This window comes from Mesoplodon mirus (assembly GCF_964341445.2).
Source record: "Mesoplodon mirus genome assembly, chromosome: 5".
Taxonomy (NCBI): Eukaryota; Metazoa; Chordata; class Mammalia; order Artiodactyla; family Ziphiidae; genus Mesoplodon; species Mesoplodon mirus.
In genome coordinates, this window is record NC_138980.1 from 43,284,506 (window position 1) to 43,297,818 (window position 13,313).

The 13,313-nt window shown below is 56.0% G+C and overlaps 1 protein-coding gene across 1 annotated transcript in view; it reads left to right on the top strand.

Moving 5' to 3' along the window:
* Positions 1–6,767, top strand: part of PBX4 (PBX homeobox 4) — a gene marked incomplete at its 3' end in the record, with an annotated part of 46,691 nt that extends 39,924 nt beyond the window's left edge. The window contains 6 exon segments of the mRNA XM_082623243.1: positions 261–280; positions 283–395; positions 3,535–3,691; positions 4,060–4,239; positions 4,642–4,796; positions 6,681–6,767. Coding sequence (XP_082479369.1) covers positions 261–280; positions 283–395; positions 3,535–3,691; positions 4,060–4,239; positions 4,642–4,796; positions 6,681–6,767 — 712 coding nt within the window.
* Between the last annotated feature and the right edge of the window lie 6,546 nt (positions 6,768–13,313).

Sequence of the window (13,313 nt, forward strand, 5' to 3'; positions counted from 1 at the left end):
GTCAGGCCCTACCTACCCCCGGCCTGTGACCCCAGGGTCAGCTCTTAGGAAGAGGAACCAAGTCAGTGCTGGCTTGGGTCTAAGTTCTGGGGGCCTCCAAGCCTGTGCAGGGGCTGTGGCCACAGCTGCAGGTGTAGCCCTCACACACCCTCTTGGAAGGCGACTGAAGTGCTGACTGCTGCTGGCACAACCTCTAGGGAATCAGAGATGAGGATGAGGCCCCATGTACGATCCCCGGCTGAGGCTGTCTGTCTTCACAGGCGTAAGCGGCAGAATTTCAGCAACAAGCCACGGAAGTGCTGAATGAATATTTTTATTCCCATTTGAGCAACCCTTACCCCAGTGAAGAAACCAAAGAAGAGCTGGCCAGGAAGGGTGGCATCACGGTCTCCCAGGTGACAGTCCTTTCCTGCCACACCTCCCTAAACCCAGAAGGGGGGGAAAGTTCAGCCCAGTGAGGAGGACGCCCAGGGAAGTTGGTGAAATGTGTGGGGCAGGTGCCAGGTATGCAAGCTCCCAGTCGGCCTGACTGGGCTCAGGTCCTGGTTCTGGGCTATGAACGTGGGCCTCAGGTGGGAAGCCACGCCCACCAGGTGTGGGGACTCGCTGAGGTGACTGGTATGGAGTGTGCGGTCCCGGAGGCGACACCACAAAGTGTATCATGAGGTACTCAGTGGATTGTAGTCATTAGGATTTAATATTCTAACAGAGGGATGTGCTGTGTTGCATAAGAGGGGTGGGGTATGAGCTTAGGAGAAGAAAAAGAACTTGGAGGAAAATTAGGACTTAAAGTGATAGACCAGCTCTTGTGCTTAAGTACCAATTCAGTTATCCTGGGATAAATTCAGGCATGTGCATTGCCTTCTTGTTTCTCAAACAGTCCAGTGTGTGTGTCTGGGGGTACAAGACAGACGACATCTGGCTCCAGAGGGGGAATGGTGGTGCAGATCAGAGAAGGGACCTGGACAACCTTGGGCAACCTTGGTAGTCGGGACCACCACTGTCCTCCCTGGAATTGGGTTAAGGGGGCGGGGCTAAGACGAGAACCCAAGAAATATTTCCGAAGGCTTTAAAGTGAGAACGGTAAGTGCAGGCAGCCCACAAGCAAGAGGCAGGACCAGGCCACGCCCGAGGGGCAGCGTGGGGGTCAGGGCACGGCACCCCGCCCCCGGCTGCAGGGAGGGCTGCTCCCACTGTGCAGCTGGAGGGGCTGAGTTTCCAGCCCAGTCAGCCTGTGCCCTCCGTCACCACCCTCTGCTCTGCGCCCTGCCCAGTCCAGCAGCGACCTGGGGACAAGGGCACTCAGGAACCCCGCAGGGTCACACAGGCAGCAAAGCCTCACAGGTGTCCCGGTCACATGAGACCTCACTCGCCCTGGAACTGCTGCGGTGTCCTCAGCACCTTGGCTGGAGCTGAAGTGAGGGCTGCACCTCTGGGGCTTTGAGGCCCAAAAGAAGTGGGAGGCATGGCAGCTTGTTTGTCACCATGAGCAGTTGTCTGAAAACGGCCAGATTCACTTCAAGCCCTGGCACCCCCAGAGAGCACATGGGTCTTGGGTCTCAACTTTATCTCAGGAGAGGGTTTGTTGCAAACAAAAGTTTGAAAAGCACCGGCCACATTCCAGTGACTCCTGCTATGTGGCTGGGCCCTGAGACCCCGCCCACCAGCAGCAGAATTCTGTGCTGGGAGCCCCTCCCCAGTCTGGCAAGTCCTCCAGCTGGAAATGGCTGACTGCTGAGGGAGGGCTCTGAATTTGGGATACAGATGTCGGGATATAGATGGCTGTGAGGTTCGCCTAAGGAGGAAGTAGCAGGGGAGGGAGAGCACCATTAGGGCAAAGGGTGTTGCAGATGAGGCAACAGACGTTTTCAGGACAGGATCAGCTGCAACTCCAGGGTGAGGAGGCCTGAGGGGGAAAGGACGGGAGAGCTGAGCCCATGGACAGGGCGATGGGCAGAAACCCAGGCGGCTGCAGCTGTATGAGCCAAAGGGGCCAGAGTGACTGGGCAGGGAGTAGCCAGTGGCTCCGAGCTACAGCTGGCGGAGAGGGCATCCCACTCCTGTACGAGGTGCCGGGACACACCCCGTGGAGAGGGTGGACCCTGGCCCGGACCAGCTCCCCGGCAGCCGCCCTCCCTCACCCACACGGGAAGTTTGCTCTTTGTCCCTCTAAAATGCCAGTTGAATTCAACATGGAAAACTGCTCACTGCCATTCTTCTGCAAACTTAGTCCCACACAGACGTGTCGGCACGTTCCTTGCAGGTAAGTGGGAACCCAGCACTTACCTGGTTTGGTTGAGGACAGGTCGCCCTCACAGCGAGGGCGGGAGAGTCGAGGGGCAGGGAGCACACGTGGGGCTTTGTCTTTTCATGGTTGACATTGAGAGGATTATGGAGGGACATTAAAGAAACAGGTTTTTAGAGGAGAAAAGTCCTCCATCCACAGTCCTGCCACGTAACTCAACTGTTTATTTCTGTTCATTAAAATACATACCTTTGGGCTTCCCTGGTGGCGCAGTGGTTGAGAGTCCGCCTGCCGATGCAGGGGACGCGGGTTCGTGCCCCGGTCTGGGAAGATCCCACATGCCACGGAGCAGCTGGGCCCGTGAGCCATGGCCGCTGAGCCTGCGCGTCCGGAGCCTGTGCTCCACAACGGGAGAGGCCACAACAGTGAGAGGCCTGCGTACCGCAAAAAACAAACAAACAAACAAACAAAAAAACATACCTTTCACTGCAGGGCTGGGTGCCTTACTTTGGGATATGTCTCCATGCTCTTAGGAAGGCACTGCTCAGGGTCTCACCCAGACAATTCTGCCCCCAGGGGACATTTTCATTATCACAACTCTCGGGGGGAGGGGAGGACACTACTGGCATCTGGTGGGTGGAAGCCAGGGATGCTGCTCAGTGCCCTCAGTGCCCAGGACGCCCCCCAGAAAGTGACCCACAGGGAGAAGCCCTGCCCTGGAGGTCTCGGTGCAGGTTTGGAGTCAGAGCTGGGCTCAGACCTCTAGGCCCTGGGCCAGCCCCTTGCTTACAGGATGCATGTGACTGCAGCTCCCTTCTAACTGGCTTTGGGGACTAAAAACAGGCCCTCAGCTCAGTGCTCAGTTCCTTCCCCTGCCCTTTCAGGTGGTCCTTATCCTTTGATAAGTTTTGGATTCGACTGTGTTCTTTGCTTAAATTGCATTCCCAGAAATGTGGTTACTGATGTGTCTCCCGCATCAGTATTCAGTCTGTTGCCTGCCACCGCAGTGAGCAGACACTCGTCTCTCTGAGTGTGTCACACACATGCCTGTTTTCCTTCCAGCTCCCCCCTCTCCTATAAGCCACGCCAGGTCCAGGGTGTCACCAACACACTGCAGACGTTTCCCTGGGCCCACAGTTCATTAGCGCCACCTTCTCAGTCCCGGCCTCTCACCCAGCCCCAGGGCCACGCGGTGTCACTCAGTGATGTTCCCCCCGGCTGTCTGTCCACATCGCGTCTCATTGCTAGGTCAGTTTTTTCCAGTGACTTCCATCTCTGCCTGTCCACAGGTCTTCAACTGGTTCGGCAACAAAAGAATCCGGTATAAAAAGAACATGGGGAAGTGTCAAGAAGAGGCTACCATTTACACAGGTAAGATGGCAGAGGACACCACCGATGTCAAGGGCCCGGGCAGCCAGGCCAGCTGCCCTTTGAGGCCCAGCTGCAGTCAGTAAGGCTGCCCAGCCCAGGGTCAGTCGCTCCCATGTGGCCGGGCCCACTGAGCTGCATCTGGGGAAGCAGACTGGTCCCTGCCTATGCCTCTTTTCTCTGTTTACACTGTGAGGTTTCTGTTCCCATTAGTGATTATCCCGGTGAAGTCAACACATCCCGCAGGCTGGGCAGGTGCTGTGGGGACAGAAAGTTCCTACCAAAAGTCTGGTTTCCCCACCCACGCAGGGCTGCGGGAGGGGCAGGGAGCCATAGCAGTCACCTCCGCAGCCTCTTCCTGGCCGGGGGACTGGTAGGTCCCACCTGAGGAGTCACTGTGATTCCCAGGGTGGGAACACTGGTCCTGACCCCTCCCACCCCTCCAGGTTCCTCTGGTCCCTTTCCGATGACCAGCACCAGCGACACACTTATCACCCTGCAGACGCTGGCCTCCCTCCGGCCCACCCCTGGGGAAGGCAGCCTTCTGGGCCACGTGAGTCTCCAACACAATCCCAAGGACACCTGTGGGCTCCCGGACTCAGTGATGGGGCTGACGTGGAGCCCAGGTGGGTGGCGGGTCCTCGGAACCGGCCATCTCGACCATGTCTCAATCCATCATGGGGACGAATGCAGGCTGGCAGAGCCGCCTCAGGGAGCCCAGCTCTGTGGCACCCCACTCGGCAAAGACCTTCACGCCTCACAGGACTCGATGGCTGCTGAGGGCTTTGCCTATTGGGAAGGAGGCCCCCTCCCCAATGGTGTCTGTACCCATCAGGAGAAGGCAAGGGTGGGCAGACAAGGCCCTGACGGTCTGAAGGTACAGCCCCACTGGGCTCAGACCCTTCAACACGTTCATGCCGTGGCCTCACCATCCTGGCTGCCTCCTCGGCTGGTGCGAGCTGGGCCAGAGTGAAGATCTGGGAAGAAAATGAGCCATGGATCTCAGCTGTCTCGGGATGTGCCCTCAGGAACTTTCTCAGGGTTTGGGGCAATGTGCCAGGCCAGCCAGGATCAGAGGGCATCATCCCTCTCGCAGTCCCTGGGGCCTCTCGGCCACCCACTGACAGCCACAGGGGCCCAACCCCCCGCGCAGGGTTGTCCCGAAGAGGCTGTGCAGGTGCAGGTGTGATAAGGCCATGCGGCAGTGGGCAGGGCCTTACACAGCCCACCTGTTTCCTTCGGAGTTGACCCCCCACCCGTTTACCCCCAGCCCCTCTTAAAGGTTCAGGGAATGGATGCCTCCCGGTGCCGGGCAGTGCGCATCCCATCACCGTGGCAACCCCACAGCCCATAATGAGCACCTGAGCAAAGTGCTCTGGCACCACCAGGTGGCCAGACCTGTCCGGCTCTGCCCTTGCCCAAGGCTCAGCACCTCGAGCAGAGTAGGGGTGAGTGTGTGAGAGTGAATCGGGGTGAGGGTTCCGTGGACTGTGACGTGGGGTCCTGTCAACCCCACATAGTAAGCAGGAAGGTTGGGGTTGTGGTGTGGACACCCACCTGTGCCGCGGGCCCCTGCCCTGGGCAGGCACAGATGCTCTTCCAGAGAGCAGATCTCAGGGGCTGAGGTCACCCCAGCTGGGAGCCATCTCCTCGGCCCTGAGCTGCCTTTTGGCTCCCAGTCCTACACTGGGCCCCAGCCTGTCACCTCCCAGGCCTGCGAGTGGACCCCTCCCCTCACCACTCATGTTCTCCTTCTGGGATCATAGGCCTATGGGTGTCCATCCAGGGGCAGAGTGTGTCCCCCTGAGGCCAGTATCCTTGTCCCAGTTGCTTTCAGACTGAGGGTGGGCGGAGTAACGCTGGCCTCTCAGTGTCCCTGTGTCACATGATGAGGCAGCCCTTGAAGGCATTCTCTTGATTTGTTTGCCCAGCACTGTCCTCTGTGGCAGCTCCTTGGGACACATGGGAGGTAATAGCTGAGGCGGGGGAGGGGGAACAGGATTGGGGGGTGAGGAGCAGGGTCTTGGGCCTTGTGGGGTCCGAAGAGGTAGAGGGTGCAGGCAGGAGGGTTCAGCCTGTTAAGGAAAGTTCAAGAATGAGGAAGGTGAATGGGACTTCCCTGGTGGCGCAGTGGTTAAGAATCCGCATGCCAATGCAGGGGACACGGGTTTGAGCCCTGGTCTGGGAAGATCCCACATGCCGCGGAGCAACTAAGCCCATGCGCCACAACTACTGAGCCTGCGCTCTGGAGCCTGTGAGCCACAACTACTGAGCCCGCGTGCCACAACTACTGAGCCCATGCGCCACAACTACTGAGCCCGCGAGCCACAGCTACTGAAGCCTGCACGCCTAGAGCCCGTGCTCCACAGCAAGAGAAGCCACCGCAGTGAGAAGCCCACATGGCGCAACAGAGTAGCTCCCGCTCGCCACAACTAGAGAAAGCCTGCGCACAGCATCGAAGGCCCAACGCAGCCAAATAAATAAAATAAATATATAATTAAAATAAAATAAAATAAAAAAGAATGAGGAAGGTGAAGGGGAGCTTGTGAGTTGCAGGCCCCACTCTCGTGGGCTGCAAACCACCACCAACAGTAGTGGTTTCCATTGTGGGGGGCTCCTGTGGACAAACATCCCAGGGTCACATGTGCCCGATATATCCCCGCCCTGCGGACAGAGCCTACACGCCCGCAGCCATGGGCGCTGCCCTCCTGACTCCCAGCCAGGCCCGCGTCCTGCTGTGTTCCTGAGCCTCTTCCACGTCTTACCACGATGTTTGGGGGACCACCGTCAGCTCCGGGCCTGCCTGGGTCTCCCTCACCCTCAGAGTGTGTGCCGCGGTGCCCCGCCAGTCCTTTGCCAGAGCCCGGCCAGGGGAGGCCAGTTCCTGCCAAGGAGGCGCACTCATGTGCAAGGCCAGCTGTGACCCAGGACTGACCCCCTGTCCCTGCCCCATCTCCTGGCTCCTCTCACGGTTCTCGGCATGTTCTGGGCCGCCTCGGGGATGCGAGGGCCGGAGGGGTCATCTGTCCCACGGCCCCCCTCTGACTCTCTGTCTCTGTCTTTTCAGGCCAGGGGCGGCTGGCAGGTGAGGCGAATGTCGACCGCTTCACCTATTGGAGACCCCGGCAGTGTCACCTCAGACGCATCTAATTAAGTGTTGGGATGAGCAGAAAAGAGGATGGTGTGACCTGCCTTGGTTCCCTGGAATTCGCGTTACCTCAGAAAATCCAGAACTGACGGCAGACAGCGCTCCCTGAGCTGACAGCAGGCGGAACCGGTACCATCTTTTGCTTGTCAGCTGGGGTTTGAAATGGGCTGAGACACTGCTCGTTCTGCCAACTCCGTTTGGTGTTTTTTTATAGTAATTTTATGGTTAAGGCTGAATTGTTTCTTCCAGGACTTGGCACAAATTCTCCCATTACAATTTTGGACTGATTTTAATTTCGATGTCGTTCGCTCCCAGATTTGTTCCTGCCGACGGCTGACCGCGCAGGTGCAGGGCTGCAGCTGCGCAGTTGGGCGGGTTGTGACTCTGTTTGCTCGTTTGTCCATCCGTGCGCCAACTCGCCCAGACACTGCCTTCCGCACTGTCTTCTGCTGTGTCATTTCATGCGGTTTTGATTTAAGTCTGTTGTGAGCTCAGAATTTTACTGGGAATTGGTTTGGCACCTTTTTCCGTTAATACAAGTTCTACCATTTTCAGCTGAAATGTCGTTAAAGACGATAAACTTCCCAAGCACTGTCCTGCATCCGTGCTCTGGAAATCCTGCCGGCCCAAGGCTCGGCGCTGCAAGTCCCCCGGCTCCTGGATGTCCCTCTCTGTCTCCTCTCCCAGTTCCTCCTCTGCTTCAGCCTTCGGGTGGGACCTTCCCTCTGTCTCCTCCTCTCTTCTCCTCACCGGGAATGAAGATGCTAGAGTTGGGCTGTTGGGAGAATTAAACGAACGTGGGCTCAGGACAGCTCAGGGCCCTGAGCAGGTGCACTGTATCTGCCCGTCAGTCAGGGTCACCGCGGCCCTAACCCTGCACTGTCAGCTGCCACCATGACCAGCATCTGAGCTTCTGTCCAGGGTGTTTCATCTCTGGACACAGAGTGTTCTGACTCCCGTGCACCTCCACACCAGCTCCGCCCAGATCCTGGCCAGCTGGATGCATCACCGTTCTCCCGGTTCTTGGGCCCCCATGCCCGAGAGATCCCTCTGTCCTGTCTCCAACCCCCGCGGGTGCCATCACCGTGGTGCCAACACTCCAGTGAGGGTTGCAGACAGGAAACGAGGTGTGGGAGTGAGGGTCCGCTGGGTCACAGCCATGCAGCACAGCGGGGTCCTGGCCCACACCCCGAAAGACTGAGCACGGTGGTCTCCTGGGATCAGAGGACCTCTGCCCCCCACCCCTCTGGCTTCCATCCCCCCGCACATCTGCCCATCCCAACCCATCACACCCACGGGCCTCTGGGCAGCAGCCGGCTGCTCTCACCTGGCCTGTCACCACACTGCCCTCCACGTCTCCCATTTCTGTTGCTTTCAAGAGCCAAGAAATGGATATCTAAGGCGGGGGATACAACCTCAGCCAACCGTGTCCGGGTCCTGGCCCCTTCTCCACTGGCACCCACTGCATGCTAGTCCTCAGGGTGACCTGCCAAGACGGTCCGCGGCAGTCTGGGTGTGTCCCTGCAGACGAGTCCCCACTTGGCTGGCACACCATGCTTCTCTCTACACGATGCATCTTGCACTGGCCCCTGCCTCTGTGTCTGGGAGGATCTTCCTCCAGTGAATGAACTGCCACGGCCAGAGCCCCTCAACCCCAGTGCTGGATATTTTAGGTAGTTCCCATCTAAGCAGCCCTGTGCCCGCAACACCCCTCAGCTCGAGTCTCTTTGGTGCTGCTCTGCGAGCCCGCCCGCAGCCTGGCTCTCTGCATAGTTGGCGCTTCTTTTCTTCCCCTCACTGCCTTGCAAACCTTCAGGGCGGGTGGGGGACAGCCATCACGACCTCCCCCTGCATCTGTGACCTTTCCACTGAGCCCTCCCAGCTGCTCTTCACCCTATCCCTGCCAGCAGGAGCTGTTAGGATGCTGGGCAACCCCAAACCCACAGCCTGGCGGGGTGGGTCTCGGTCAGTCGAGGCTGTTGTACAACCCACCCAAAAGGCGACCCCGTCCCCATGAGAAGTCACTCCCCATTTCCCCTCCCCCAGCCCCTGGCAACCATTCACCTGCTTTCTGTCTCTGTGGATTTACCTGTTCCGGACATTTCATATACATAGAATCATCCATGTGGCCTTTTGTGTCTGGCTTCTTTCACTCGGCATGTTTTCAAGGTTCACCATTTTATATATAGCATGTGTCAGTGCTTCATTCCTTTTTACGGCCAACATCCCATTGGGGACTGTGCCTTAAGACAAGGCCTTAGGGAGGTGATTGAGAGCATGCAGAGGTGCAGGGTGGGCGCTGCCCGAGGTACCCACACCCGTGGGAGGGCGAGAGGTGCCGGCCCTTGGAAGGGGCCAGGCCTGGTGTGAGCAGGGGGCACCCCAGGGGGACTCGCATCTTCACGATCCGCTGCCGCATCGAGAACAGACTGCGGGAACGGGGAGTCCAAGGGTCCTGCGACCTCCCAGGTGGTGGTCAAGTGCAGGCAGGGGTGGTTAGGGTCGGGGGACGTGGGTGAAGGTAGACCTGCAGGACCTGCTGCTGAGTAGGAATGGGGTGGTCTGAGCCACAGGAAGACTGGACGGGGACATCACAGAGGGAAGGTAGCTCAGCGCTGGACTGACAGGCTTGGGGTGTGCACGCAACTAGACATCGGAGTCTTGTTCAGGATAGAAATTTGGAAGTTGAGAGAGGCCAGAATATGGGACAAAAACCAAGACAGGATGTCATGGGAGCCAGAAGGACAGATTTCAGGAGCAGAAAGTGAAGCTCCACCAACATGGAAAAATGACTGCCAGAATGAGCAGCCTGGGTTCAGTGGAGCGATGGGGCCACCGATTAATTCAAGAGACAATCAGCGACTCAGAATCAGAGGGCACAGTCAGCTCTCCAGGAGATTCGCGGCAAAGAGGTCGCCAGAAGCCGTGCGGAGAAACTGAGGCAGTGCCGCGGAGAGCTGCCGGGTAGGTCCTGTGGGAGCAAGAGGGTGGGGTGTGCCACGGCAGGTCGTGTGGACACCGGAGAGGAGGTGGAGAGCGCGGTCCCAAAGGAAATAGACAAAGCAGCAATTTGCGGGTCCCAGGTGGCCCTGGAGCCTCCCGCTCACTTGCGCCCTCTCGTGGCTGTGGCGTGAATGCGGCTCGTGGTTGGCTTGGCCGCCAGCTTCCGGCTGAGTTTCTTGGAGGTTTTGTTTGCTTGTTTGTTTTGGTTTTCTGGCGGCACTGCGCGGCATGTGGGATCTTAGTTCCCTAACCAGGGATTGAACCTGGGCCCCCTGCAGTGGAAGCGCCTAGTCTTAACCACTGGACCGCCAGGGAAGTCCCTCTTGGAGGGTTTTAATTTGAGGAAACTCCCTAGGTCAAATTCTGCACGTAAAGTCACACTTTACCAGCATTTCATACTGCATTATTTTAAAAAAAAGCCTAAAATGTGGCCACACGACACTAATCGAGCTATAAGGACTACAAGAGCGCAGAGGAGTCACCTGGCACCCCCTGAGACCACCCTGCTGGCAGAGTGGGTGCTGATGGCACCTCCATGCAACAGGTGGGGACACTGAGGCACAGAGGCTTCGTGACCTGTGCCCCAGGCTCCCATTTAGGAGAGAGACAGGCAGAGCCAAGGCTGTGAGCCCGAAGGCAGTTCTGGGGAGACAGCCCATCAGTATGGCTGCTCAAGATGGCAATTTTCTAGAATCTATTAATATTAAAAATGCACACCCCCTCTCCCTCATCAGTTTTCCTTCTAAGAATTTTTCTACAGGTACATGCAAATGAATGCAAAATGATGCATTTCCTGCCACATTTTTTGTAATTGCAAAAAAATGAAAATAAATGTCTGTCCTTTGGGCACTGTTTAAATCACGCTGTTCAGCCCTGCAGTGGAATAGCATACAACCGTTCAAAAGACTGAAGTAGCTTTTCTCCACAATGCATTAATGTAAAAAGTAGGAAGGATAACCATTTGTGTCCATTTTTGAAATTGGGGGGTAGGGGTATCCAAGTATCTCTGGAAGGAGACACAGGTCACAGCTGTGGCCACTGGGGAAAGAACCAAGGATCCGGTAGTTGACAGGGAAGCGATCTCTCATTTCTCTGTATACCCTTGGGCAGTCTGCATTTTAGAAATCCCTGAGGCTTGTGCTGGGAGAGCAGCAGGAGCCCTTGGAACACTGACCACTCCCCTCAGCCAGTCCTGCTCATTACTCATTACCCCACCCTCCACCCACCCTCCCCCCCTCACCCTCGCCCTCCCTCCTCTCCCCCTCCCCCACTAATCTGTGGCTTGGAAGTTCATGATCAGGGCCCCACGGGAGGGGGATCTGGAAACCACCACACAGGGAGAAGAAAGTGGAGGTGGAGTGAGAGGTCCAGCTGCTGTGTCCCATCACTGTCCACCAGAGGCCGCTGTGGCCCTGCAGCGAGTACAGAGCTAGAGGCGGGAGACCTACCTCTCTTGGGCTGGAGACCCAGGGATATAAGACCCCCTCACCTTGTAGCTGTGGGGTCCAAGGGCTGATCCTTGTGAAGGGCCGGGCTCAGGGCAGGAAATTAGACCTCCACCATTACTATTTTTTTTTAAGAAGATGTTGTTGGTAGGAGTTTATTAATTAATTAATTTATTTTTGCTGTGTTGGGTCTTCGTTTCTGTGCGAGGGCTTTCTCTAGTTGTGGCAAGTGGTGACCACTCTTCATCACAGTGCGCGGGCCTCTCACTATCGCGGCCTCTCTTGTTGCGGAGCATGGGCTCCAGACGCGCAGGCTCAGTAGTTGTGGCTCACGGGCCTAGTTGCTCCATGGCATGTGGGATCCTCCCAGACCAGGGCTCGAACCCATGTCCCCTGCAATAGCAAGCAGATTCTCAACCACTGCGCCACCAGGGAAGCCCCACCATTACTATTATACTCAGTGTGTTCCTTGCAATGTGTCTGACAACCCTCACCCCTGAGCCGGGCACCCTTCCTCTCATGATATTTGCATATGTGTTTGTTATTTGCATATAATATGCATGACTTGCTTTATTTGAATTAAAGATGTGTGGGATTTGCATATCCTTTGCGTACTATTTGTGTAGCTTTTCAGAGATTTGTCTTGCTTTTGTGAGCCAGTTTGGTGGGAGGCAGAGACTGGGGATCCGTGTCCTGGGCTGCCTCTGAGAGATGAGTAGGCACCTTCCCCAGGTTCCATGAAATCACATCTCCATCACCTGGTCAGGAGCCCCAGGAAGGCACACTCTACCTGCTTAGAGCTCCACAGAGCCACTGAGGCAAAAGCCACTGTAACCTGGGTAGGATTCCAAGCAGCTGGACACAAGACCAATTCAGAGTCTCGAGTCAAGGGGGCTACTATGAGGGGTTTAGGCCAGAGATGGGTTTAAATGCAGGCTCTGGTTCATCAGGTCTGGGCCAGGCCTGGGAATCTGCATTTTCATCATCTCCCAGTTAAGGCTGGAGCTCTGGCCAGATGTCTGGGAGGGGGAGAGCTGCTAATATTCTCCCTGATTCACACTTTTTATTTTTTAGTGTTTTAATGTTTTTTAAACATATTTATGGCAGTATAATTGCTTTACAATGGTGTGTTAGTTCCTGCTTTATAACAAAGTGAATCAGTTATACATATACATATATCCCCATATCTCCTCCCTCTTGCGTCTCCCTCCCGTCCTCCCTATCCCACCCCTCCAGGCGGTCACAAAGCACCGAGCTGATCTCCCTGTGCTATGCGGCTGTTTCCCACTAGCTATCTACCTTACGTTTGGTAGTGCATATATGTCCATGCCACTCTCTCACTTCGTCCCAGCTTACCCTTCCCCCTCCCCATGTCCTCAAGTCCATTCTCTACATCTTCGTCTTCATTCCTGTCCCACCCCTATGTTCTTCAGAACCTTTTTTTTTTTTAGCTGCTCCACACATCTTAACCCCAGTCCTCCCACCAGAGAAAAATCAGTTCTAATATTCATCATGCTAATTAATTAGCAAAGTGTCTAGGATTGACTGGTGATTAAAAAAAAAAAAAAGACTGGCTTTAGGTTAGAGTTTTGCAAGTGGTGGCCCTGTACCTGGAATGTGTGATCCTGACTGGGGTGACGGCCCCTGCCTGGGTGTGGGCCCTGCACACGACAGCACTCCCTCGGGGCTGGCTGAGACAGGGTGCTGCTGGGGTTTCAGATCCTTAGGTTCCTTATTTTGGAATAGCGATAAATTGGAAAGAGAATGTCGAATGAAATTTAAATGCACAACATGAGAGCTGTGAGTTTCAGTTTTATTTGGGGCCATACTGAGGACTATAGCCCTGGAGAGAGCTTCTCAGAGAACTCTGAGAAACTGCTCCAAAGAGGTGGGAAGGAGGTCAGCATATATGTGATTTTGGAAAAGGGGATGTGCAATCAAGCACACATCTCAGTAGAAGGTTGCTGCTAGTCACCAAGAACAGATGTCTCGGTTAATGATTTTAGTGCTTTTCTAAGTATGGGAAGGTGCAAGAAATTTGGTTCATAAAAATTTTCTCCTGGGACTTCCCTGGTGGCGCAGTGGTTAAGAATCCACTGGCCAA